The following is an 11,770-nucleotide window of genomic DNA, read 5'->3' as shown; positions in this document are numbered from 1 at the left end:
AACCACTGTACTACCGTCTCCATGCCCTTCTCGCTGCCGCTTCCTGGTTGTTTTATTTGATTTCTTTATCAATATCAGAGCTGCCTCTGCCTCATCACGCCACTCCACTCCACTGCATTGTACCCCTAGCGTTGCCCCTCCACTCCACATCATATCACCATCCTCCCATCGCCCATCAACCATCTCCATTCCTAACTCCGATTTTAGACCCTGTTGTTATCCTGCAACTGCAACAGTATGGGCCCTAGAGTAAGTGTGTGTGCGTGCGTGTGTGTGTGTGTGTGTGTGTAGGGTTTATATACATTTCATTTAAACGAGACCCAAGAAACGGCGACTGACTGCCACTGCCACCACCGCAAGCGCCAGAGCGAGATGGCAGCAGGGAGAGTTCGGTCCCGGTCTGGGGTCGAATGGCGTTGGTCGAAGCGAGACGGCAATAGGAGCACAACGAACCACGCCCACTGCCACACCAGAAGGCCTCTGGGTGTATGGTGGTGTTTCAGTTTCACTATCCGTATCTGTATCTGTATCTGGCTGGGCTGAGAGTATCTGTGTGCGTGTGCGTGTGCGTGCCTGGTACATGGACTCGGTAGCCAAACTGGTCTGGCATTGGGTATTGGTATTGGTGGCAACTCGTTTCTGTTACCATATCTGCATCTGTGTCTGTGTCTGTGTGTCGGCGTATCTGTGTCTGCAGCTGGCAGCTGGCAGGCGGCAAGGCGGCGGCAGTAGTAGCAGTAGCTTGAGCTAGCTGCCAGAGTATCTGTATCTGTGGCGCGTCATTGTTGTGCTGCTGCTGCTACTGCTACTGCCACTGCCACTGCCACTGCCACTGACACTACTGCTGTGTGTTGCTGTTGCTGTAGCTATTGCTGTATCTGCTGCTGCTGCTGCTGCCGCTCCGTTCCGTACCGTTCCCGTCGCATAGTAGGCAGCTCAGTTACAAGACCATTATTTGACGTATTTTTTGCGCGCTCGGTTGGCCGTTTGGTTGGTCGCTCGGTACCTCGGTTGGTTGATCGGTTTGCTCGGCTGTATCCATAGCACGCCCATTCCCAGCCACAGTCACATTCCCAGACCCCCTTCCGTCGGAGGCTTGGATACAAAGTGGATTTTGGAAGAGAACTTCTGCAGTCTCATCGAATCGTACTGGCACTCGTAATCGCAATCGCACTCGCACTCGTTAACCGGGACCGGGTATCGCATTCATGAGCTGGCTCATTGGCATTCATTTGGATTCGCACGCCGACACCGCCAGTAGTGCGTCCAACGCAGTGGCCACCTCCTCATCCTCAGCCTCAGTCTCATCCTCAGCCTCAGTCTCAGTCCCAGCGATCGCTGTCAACTCCATCCCACGCGAGTGATCAAACCACTTAAATGATTCCTCAACGAAATCCTCAACTAAAGTGCTAACAAATACAACAGAAATAAATACACGTGGATACAGACGATCGATCCATCCCGTTCAGTGCTCGGTGCAAAAGTGTTTCAAAGTGAAGAGAATCCAGCGACACTCCACTAGGACTCCACTCCGGTCAAGTTGGTGGCAAGCAAGATTGCTTCGTTTCGGTGCAGAATAGTATGCGAATTCGTCCACAGTGGATTCAACGAATAAAATGGCCGTTGGACCGACGGAGGGCAAACAGCCGCCCTCAGAGAGCTTCTCGCCCACGCACCACCAGATTATAGCGCCCAGTCCGATACTGGCGGTGCCCACACTCGCCTTCTCCGCCGCCCAGGTGGAGATCGTCTGCAAGACCCTGGAGGACTCGGGCGACATCGAGCGGCTGGCCCGATTCCTCTGGAGTCTGCCCGTCGCCCTGCCAAACATGCACGAGATACTCAACTGCGAGGCGGTGCTCCGGGCCCGGGCAGTGGTCGCCTATCATGTTGGCAACTTCAGGTAGGATTCCATCCCATTCCTCAGACAAAAGCCCCCAGATCGAATAACCTCATTGCAAATAACCGGCAGGGCAGAGCAGGGCGAGCAGGGCAGCCTCCCTGATTAACCCCGACCCAAACCGAACCGAACCGAACCGATCTGATCCGCTCGTCCGTCGCTTGGTTATTCGATAGTTTTGCCCCGAGCTTTGTGCCTCGAACGTAATGAGAGCACAATGAGCTCCTAAATTAATAAACAAAGGAATTAATTTACTAATTAAAGAACTCGCAGCCATCCCAAAGCCAAGTGGAGCAGGCTTGATTAATAAAACACCGACCGACTGAACAATACAGGATCGGGGCACCAGGAATGGGAATGGTAATGGGAATGGTCCGGGCCTGTCTGGGGTCGGTCTGATGTTTCGGCTTCCGTCGCCACTTATAAAATATTCTCACATTACATTTGAATATCTAAGAAACAGCCGGAAACAGTTCATTTCAAACGAAATTTAGGCAGCAATAAGCTTTCAACGGGTCGCGATCACAAAAGGATCGCCAGAAATTAGCCCAAGTGTGGGATGGGATGGGATGGGATGGGATGTGATGGTGGGAGTCTTTCCCTGTAGACCCACTTAGTTATCAGTGAATGCCAGTTACAAGCTACAAGCCAGGCAGGTGGTCAAACAGGTCCCATTTCAAACTCGACTCGATGCAACTCGACGGCAATCGATATAGACAATTATCCGATCGATTCGAGTACACGCGACTATTTACGGTTGCATCAGGTTTTTGCATCTCGTCTATGACAAATCAAATGGGGCTGCCAGGCTATGAAATCTGACTACAATCAATCAATGTGAATGCACATAAAGAATACATATATACAGATACACATACATATGTACAGAGTACGAGTACGATTACGAGTTGTATATGCATATACGGATCTGTGCTATGGCAAGTGATTTGATTGCTTTGACTCGGCAAATAAACGACTTCCAATTAAAATCATTTGACGTACTCAGCGGAGCTGTCAGCGCCAGTGACGACAATAAATGTTTATGAAATTGTTTCAAAATACATATGGCTGCCCGATGGCCAGAGGGATGGAAATGGAACAACTTCGCAGCAGGATATCGAGTAGTCCCAGAGGGAGGGTTGGACTTTCGATAGGGTTGAAATCTTCTCTTATGTGCATTAACTTTGATTTCATCATCTATATTCGCAGGGAACTTTATGCAATAATAGAGAATCATAAATTTACTAAAGCATCCTATGGCAAGCTGCAGGCCATGTGGCTGGAGGCCCACTACATTGAGGCCGAGAAGCTGCGCGGTCGATCTCTAGGTGAGTGCCAAATACCCACAATAACAATAGCCTTTACATATATGTATTTTATCCATTTGCAGGACCCGTTGACAAGTATCGAGTGCGCAAAAAGTTTCCGCTTCCACCGACCATCTGGGATGGCGAGCAGAAGACGCACTGCTTCAAGGAGCGCACGAGGAGCCTACTGCGCGAATGGTACCTACAGGATCCCTATCCGAATCCCACCAAGAAGCGGGAGCTGGCCAAGGCCACAGGCCTCAATCCCACGCAAGTGGGCAACTGGTTCAAGAATCGCCGCCAACGGGATCGTGCTGCTGCGGCCAAGAATCGGTAAGTTTCACCGCAAACTTCTTCCCGTCTTCAATTATCCACTAGGGAGTCACATACCCTAGCAAATTCCAGCTCCAGCTCCAGCTCCAGCTCCAGCTAGGAGGTAACTCGAGATGGACTATGTAAAACGATATCACACATCCAATCCGTCTCCTTCTAAGCGTCCAAGTGGGTTGCTGCGGATCGCTGGGGGAGTGGGAGAGTGGGGGCCATACAGGAGCGTTTCCATTTCATTGATCCGTGCCGATACTCGTATGTGGCAGTGGCGGTGGCTGTGGCGGTGGCGGCACTCAGTGAAGCGTTCTCGATTTCTGCTGTTTGTTGCGGTCGTCGCTTTTTGGCCACATTAAACTGACCGCCGCCGACGATGACTGCAAAGATGGTGATGATGATGATGATGACGATGAATATGAATATGAATGCTGAATGATGATAACGATGACAATGTAAACGCAGCTCATGCTTCTCCTGAAAAGGTGCAATCGCTTGCAAAATATGACCAGAGCCAGAGATCGGGAAAGATCGGGAGAGTACGTGAGAGAAGGGGGGGGCAAAGAAGTTAAAACTCGACCAATTCGCGCGAAGTTGAAATGAAGAAGATCCCGCACAGAAGATGCCCACAAAGTGGAGGAGGAGTAGGAGAAGAAGGAGGAGGAGGAGGAGGAGGAAGGCAAGTTAAGTGGAATGACACTGCAAGAAAGGCCAGGACGGAGTCTCCGAGTCGAAATCGTAGTCCACTCAAGTGCCTGGCTGCTCCTGCAAATATTTCAAGTTCTACCTGCTAAACGAAAACGTATAAAAAATGAAACGGAACGAAACAGAGAGGCAGAGAGAGAGAAAGGAAAAGTAAAAGAAATCGAGACAACATTTGGCATTCTTCGGAGAGAGAGAGAAAGATCTTGAAGCGCAGCACAGCACCAGATATCCGAGATATCCCATCGAATCGAAGGGTCCGTGTTTATTAAGTTAGGAGCAGCTTCTGCGTCGTCTCAAATTGAATGAATCTGCACAAAGCGCCAAGCAACATCACTCACATAAGCCACCAATCCAATCCGTATAGCCCCGAAAAAGCCAACAACAGCCACATGCGAGAGCCTTTTGGAACGGGTCATTAGTTAAAATGATGGCGATTATTTCGCTTGTAAAGCAAAAGCAACACAGCAGCACATCAGCGGCAGCACAGCGGATGGATACGCGGCCATTACAACTCCATTCGTACCCGATCCAGAGCCAGCCGAGATCCAAAGCCCCAGCTCGAGTTCGAGTTGTTTTTTCGAGGTTTCGTGTAGTCATCGTGTTATTAAGCAGAGCCGGCAAAAGACTTGAGGATGAGACAAAAAAGCGCATTGAACACAAATGTCTACAAGCCATAAGATATCCAAAAGATAAATGTACATACAGTCATACAAAAATGTATCTGTATACGTGTAAACATATATAAAAAATATGAAATTAAAAGCCGTTCATATGCCCCAGCGACGGCAAGCAACCACTTCGACAGCGCCAGGCGATGGCAGACAGCAGAATATGAAGGGGATTCCGGCAGGACAGGACAGGGCAGGGCAGGGCAGGGCAGGGCAGGGTAGGGTGTAGGGGCCAGTGTCAGACCAATCTCACCAGAACCCCAGATCGAAAGCCTCAGAGACCTGGCAAAGAACAGGCGCTGACTGTTCAAGCATTGTGCGCTGAAAAATTGTTCACATTTTTGCTACTGCACTTGTGCAAACGGGGAGCAGAGCACAGAAAGATACACGGACAGACAGACAGCCAGACAGCCAGACAGGCAGACAGGCAGAGCAGCTGGAGTTGGAGTTGGAGCTGGAGCTGGCAATGGAGCTGTCGGCCCAAGCAAAACAAGATAGTGGTTGGAGGAAAGAGCCAAAGTGGTGGCTCCAGTTAAGATGGTAAATCAATCAAATACGCAACTTCCACCTGACTACCACTGTACACTCGTACAAGCTGGAGTATTAGAAAGGCTCCACAGAGAAAGGCAGGCAGCGCCTGCTCCCGAATTGAGTAATTAAGACATCAGAGATTGATCGACTCAACTTGAGTCTGTTCGAGTCAGCGGAAACTTGTCACGCTCTGATGCCTTCAACTGCCAAGTGTAGTGCCGCAGTTGCAGTTGCAGTTGCAGTTGCAAGATATTCAAAATCAAGATTGCAGCAAGATTATACAAGAATTCTGACAAGGGGGAGCCACTGGCAATGATGTGAATGGGAGAGTTGTACCTGTGCCTGAGATGGGCCAGATATGAGCGAAAGCCTCTCGAAGCGTGCAAATCTGCTGTGTGAGAGCAAGAGTCCATAATTGTTGAATTAATCCAACATTCATTGCGAAATTGACTCCACCAGCGAGCAGCAATTAAAACTGCCGCTGAGTCATCCGATATTTCACATTAGAAATCCAAAGTCGAAGAAGCTTCAATTCTTGGCAAAATTCATTCAAACCGAAAGCGGCGACTCGGGCCATTAGCCTTAGCCCAGCTATAGACTTGATTTTGATCAATTACAATTGCCACTTGATGATGCACGACAGCGATATGAGAGGGCGAGCTTGGCTCTCGGAGAAACCAGCCACAGAGCCACAGAGCCACAGAATGTGTGCCGACTGCTGCCTCGCCGCGATTGTTTTATTGCGTGAATTACACGAAACCGAAATGCGTGGCGTGGCTCGTGGACAGCCACTGGAGATTCGCCCACACGGATGGATGGCAGCGGAGATGCCATAGAGTCGATTGCCAAATTAGGGGCACACAGTGGGTGGGTGTCAGAGAGGAGAGCAGAGGCGAGCGGGAAACGAGAAGAGCAATTTGTCAAATCCAGAACACAAAATGTGGCAGCAGAAATCAAATCAACGAACATTTGAGTACGGGTAGGGGTTCGGGTTCGGGTTCGGGTTTTTGGGAAAGTCCGGAGTGTAATAAGATTGAGCACACAACACACAACAAATATGTTGTAAATGTCAATTATCAATCAAAATAACAAACACGCACTTGCGGACACACTTGTGGGGAGAGGAACGAGGCCTGGCCCCATAAGCAGATACATTTACATCAGCCAGCGGAAAAGAGGGAAAGAGATGGGCAGATGTGTGTGTACATGCTTGAGGGAGTGAGGGGATAAGGACAAGAAGCTACCACTAAATTTGAAGAGGTTTTGCCCATCGATTTCCCAGCATCCGAACATCTCAGATCAACTCGAACTCGAGCCCGAGCCCGAGCCCGAATTCTAATGAAGAAAGGAAGATGCAGAAGCAGAAGCAGATCCACATCCACATCCACACCGTCCATTGTCAATATCCGAGTCCGAGTGGGCACTTGTCTGAGCGCTCGGACAGGGCACTCGAGTCACATAAGTACCCATACCCATGATGCCGTGGTGGAAGCCCCCGTGAGGGAGCTCCAACTCGACTGCGACTCCAACTCCGACCAGCGACCGCCACTCGACGCTGTTTGCACAACACCAACTACCGTTTTTCGGTGGCTTGTGAGAAAAATATACAATATAAAATATACAAAATGCTGCATGCAATGGGAGCAGGAGCCAGAGCTGGAGCTGGGAAGTTGGGAAGTTGGGCAGCTGGGAAGCAGGGTGCAGGCAGGGAGCAGGGAGCAGGGAGCTGGGAGTCGGAGAGGAATGGGATGAGTAGAGTTGAATGAGAAGTCGGACACTTCAATGCCATATAGAAAGTGTATTAAAGAAATTAATAAGAAGTCATCATCATGATCTTCATCATCGTCAATGGAGCAGCGGAGCACTCACTCTTCATCGATGGCTACACCGGATGTGGCCTTTGTTCAATTGACAAGTGATAGAGACAGAGACAGAGAGAATGAGTGTAGGGGGGGTAAACGAGGAGTGGAACGGGTCAAATACCCACCCAGAGGGGGTTGCAAATATTCAAATTCAAAGGCGAACAAATTTAAATCCCGTTTGTCAACAGATCTCTCTCTCCCGCTCCAGAACTCAGCAGAAAGAGCACAAAATAAATGTTGATTGCATTTAGGTCCGCCACTCCAGAGATACGGAAACAGGAACAGAAACAGAAACAGAAACCCCTCGGGACCGACTGGCTGGAAATGGCTCTTAGAGGCAGTCGGAGCGATGGGATGGCCCAGGCTTGTTGTCTAAATATTTACACAATTTAGAGCATTCAATTTGAATCGACACAATTATCGAAATGCCTCGACAGCGATGCAATATTCTGCCTGATTTACCATCGACTGCCGTATTGACATTGACTGCTGCCGTAGAGGAGAGTTCATAGAGCGGGGGCTGCTGCTACCTCTGGGTTTTGTCCCTGATTGTGATTCTGTCTCTGGGTCTGGTCTTTAAGCCATATTTAAATCGCAGCGAGAGCCTTTTGTTGGTCTAGCGGGGATCATGTTACCAGCATTCTTCTGCAGCCTGAATGGGTTTCAGTTCGTTTCGTTTCGTTTCGTTTGGATTCGATTCATATTGAATCCGAGTCGGAATCTCCATCTTCTGACATGAGCCGATTAAAGAACATTTCAATGCTTCTCTTCTCGGGTTTCCAGCCAGCCAGTCAGCCAGCCAGCCAGCCAGCCAGCCAGCCAGTCAGCCTTCCTCTGACTGGCCATGTCCAAGCGGGTAATTACATACGTGTCATTTCGGTTAGGTTAGGTGCCACACGGTATCGGATTTCAGCCAACCCTTGCCCCTGGACTCTCTGACTCTGTCTTCTGCCTCCTGCTGCCTCCTGCTGCTCCTGCTGCCTCCTGCTGCCTGCCTCTGTGCCTTGACAAGTCAATTGTGTGGAAAATATATATCAGATTCATGTATCCAAGTTTTTGGTTTCCTGGCTCAAGCCAAGCGTGCCGAGGCAAGCCAAGCCAAGCGATGCTCCCAATGGAGCGTAAAAGTGGCCTTGAGTCGCCCGTGCCAAAATTGTTGGCTACTTACCACAAGGAAAAGAGCAAGGATACCCAGCATCGGGGCCTTCGCTGCACATTTGTGTTTGTGCTACCGCCGGGGGCTTGGGTTTCGTTCCACCGACCCACCGCACACAGATTTCCAATACTTTCTCATCGCTGGAGGGTTCCAATTACCTAATATCAGAGGCAGAAAAACCTTTCTAATCGGCGTAGTGGGCCCTTTTATTTCTGGAGTATCCCAGCAGCGGGTAGTCTCCCAATTCCTCCACTATCCCCATGCTGCTCCCCTGATCGTTTTGCTAACAATTCATCTTGCCAGGGGACACGGACAGTGGCTGTGGCTGAGGGAAGACCATCAGTGATCCATCAAGTTGGCACATTAGGCAACTAAACGATTTAATGCCCCCTTCAAAGGCGAAAGACAAAGGCCACAAAAAGGTAGCCGCATATACATTTCGAGGCTCCAACTGTGCCAGTGTCTCTGCTCTGCTCTGCTCTGCTCTGCTCGTCCACTGGTGCACAGTGGTGGCTGTGAGTGCAAGTGGTGCGCCATTAATCACGCAACACGAGCCGCTCAAGGATCAGCGGTGGGGCAGAGGAGTGTGGTGAACAAATTGCGGCAACTTGAGCGAATCCTAACCGATAATTATGACATTGCAGGAGTCATGGCGCGATGGCAAATGATGATGTATATGAGAATATGTTCTCCCCCTTCCCTGTCTCCCTCTCCCTCTCCCTCTTTCTGTGTCCCACTGTCTCTGTCTGGCTGCTGGTGTCGAATCTACGGCGGCTAATCAAGTCATCTTCTGGTCGGTTGGCGCGCCTTTTGTTTTGGCCACAGACAATTTATCTCAAGCATGTGTGAAAGTTGTGTCAGATTTATGAGCCAAACGGAGTCGTAGTCGGAGCCGCCTCCTTCTGCTGCTCTTGCTGCAGCATTTCCCCCGGCTCCTTTTGACCCCCTGCCGATGGAGGGCAGCGACAAATGAGCCGCCTTAATGGGCGTCAAGCTACAGCGCAGCAGCAGCCACAGCGCAGCAGCAGCCACTGCAACCGTCGGCCATCGACTAATTAACGATGCCAATGCCAATGCATTGAAAGCCCCAGACCGGAGTCCATCAAGTGGTGGAAGAGCGGAAAATTGCGATGGAGCGGCGGGTCTGTGGGAGCAAGAAAAAAGAAGTGAATGCGGATCGAATGGGAGCTTGGGAACCGATCTAATTGTATTAGCCAATCGATCAATTATTATTACTTGATGAAACAAGCACCGGAAACTGCAGCATTCTGAGGCTTTCCATACCTTTGATTAGTGGTTCGATGTTGGACCAATATTAAGAGCCAAAGGGAAAACAAGTAGAAAAGTTTTAGCAGAAGAAATTGCTCTTCAACAGATATTTTTGTATGGCAAGGATAGTCCAGGATCTACTAGGATATAGTCTATGAATGATTTATGTAGTGGAACCCCCTACTAACCATTTTCCTTTCGTTTGCAGCCTTCAGCACAATCAGAACTCGGGCATGGGCTGCCGCAGCCGGCGGGCAGATGGCGCTGCCTCGCCCACGCCCTCGGACAGCTCCGACTCGGACATCTCGCTGGGCACCCACTCACCTGTGCCCAGCAGCCTGCAGCTGCAGCATAGCCCCGGGAGCACCTCCAACGGAGCGAATGACCGCGACGAGAGCCTCAGCGTGGACGATGACAAGCCGCGGGATCTGAGCAGCTCCCTGCCACTGGCCTCGCCCGGCCTGACCCCGCCCCAGCTACCCCACGTGGGAGTCGTGTTTGGTGGCGCGGGTGGAGGCGGTCCACCACTGGCCGGGCCTGGGGGTTGTCTGCCGCCTTTCAAGCTGGATGCGGCCACCAGTCTCTTCAGCGCCGGCTGCTACCTGCAAAGCTTTAGCAACCTGAAGGAGATTTCTCAGCAGTTCCCCATCCAGCCCATAGTCCTGCGGCCGCATCCACAGCTGCCACAGCTGCCCCAGCCGCTTTCCCTTAACGGAGGAGCCGGCGGTCCACCGCATCTCCATCATCCCGCCTATGCGGCCTATGTCGAGTGCGTGCCCAGCCACGCCCAGCAGCCCCCACCGCCACCCAAGCTGCGCATCAACTCCCCGGAGAAGCTCAACTCCACGGCGGTGGCGGCGGCGGTAGCAGGAGCGGGAGCGGGAGGAGGAGGAGGTGCGTCACATCATCACGAGGCAACGAACACGGGCTACCACCACAGTGGGCAATTGCTGCTGCACAGACCCTTCTCCACGTCGCCCGAGCTGAAGCACAGTGCTCCAGAGATCACATGATATCAGCGGGTCTGAGGTGTCGCCACATCCCCGCACCCATACCTGTCTCCCCCCATCTATCCCCCGAAGCACTAAGGCCCAGCTATTCAAATTGTTTCAATTCTAATTCTAAGTTAAATCTAGTAAGTTCCAGTTCGAGCAATACTCTGAATCAAGCAAAATCGACTTAGCCAGCTCCTGATTGATACGGAAATCTGGAAATCCTATAGCCCCATAACCCCATATCGCACCCTACACCCAAGATTAAGGTACACCCCACAAGTTCCAGTACTCGTACCACAGCAAACCGCAAGTGTCGCACACTCTTCAAAGATAGCCATTTAAGCCAGTTGGACGGAGAGTTACAGTTAGTTGCAGCCAGAGGAACCAGTGGGATATTTTAGTGACGGAGGCGAACAGTCCTCAGAGTGTCCTCCCCTGCCACCTGCCGGGGAGCTGAATGTGAACTTGACTTCGAAACGTTTTCATTCAGACTTTTGTGTGTGTACGTAATTGTAAATAGAGTTTAAGTGTGCAAAATCATAGAGCTTACGTATACCTTTAGATTGCAATAAACACCGAATGAACAGTTAAGAATTTAAAATCATTACACGAACTTGTTGTTTCTTTTGTTTCAATGATTCAATCAACCAATCTGTTGAGTGAAAAGTGCATAAGGAAAGACATTCTCTTGAGTAAAAGATAATACATTTTCTTCGATGTGAAATGATTTTTCCCTACTGTGTTTTTGGCAAGAGAAACTAATTAATGGCATTGAAGGCTGCCTTTTGCTGGCTATCATTTTCAGCTTTCCTCAAGACAAACGTTAGACGCGGAGTAAATAAAAAGTCAATAACTTCCACAGGATCGGGACTGCTGATCCTCCTTTTATTCATCTGCTGTTGTGGGCTCTGTGTGTGTGTTTCCTCTCCGTTTGTTGTTGATATTTTGAAATAAAATATCAATTTCTGTGTAAACATCAACAAGAGACCACGAATGCATGCGGCACCAAAGTCATCTGCAAGCCAAGTCAAGTCCAAAGGGAAAGAACAACAA

The 11,770-nt window shown here is 50.2% G+C and overlaps 1 protein-coding gene across 1 annotated transcript; it reads left to right on the top strand.

Moving 5' to 3' along the window:
• The first annotated feature begins 835 nt into the window (after nucleotides 1–835).
• Nucleotides 836–11,308, top strand: LOC117891331 (protein Optix). Its single transcript, XM_034796750.1, has 4 exons — nucleotides 836–1,903; nucleotides 3,110–3,228; nucleotides 3,291–3,540; nucleotides 9,931–11,308. Exons 1-4 carry the CDS (start codon nucleotides 1,617–1,619, stop codon nucleotides 10,733–10,735), a joined length of 1,461 nt encoding a protein of 486 aa, XP_034652641.1. The 5' UTR covers nucleotides 836–1,616; the 3' UTR covers nucleotides 10,736–11,308.
• Nucleotides 11,309–11,770: the final 462 nt, after the last annotated feature.

The sequence above is a fragment of the Drosophila subobscura genome, chromosome E (genome assembly GCF_008121235.1).
Source record: "Drosophila subobscura isolate 14011-0131.10 chromosome E, UCBerk_Dsub_1.0, whole genome shotgun sequence".
Classification (NCBI taxonomy): Eukaryota; Metazoa; Arthropoda; class Insecta; order Diptera; family Drosophilidae; genus Drosophila; species Drosophila subobscura.
Note: the sequence above shows the minus strand (reverse complement) of the source record. Positions and strands in the feature narration are given on the sequence as shown.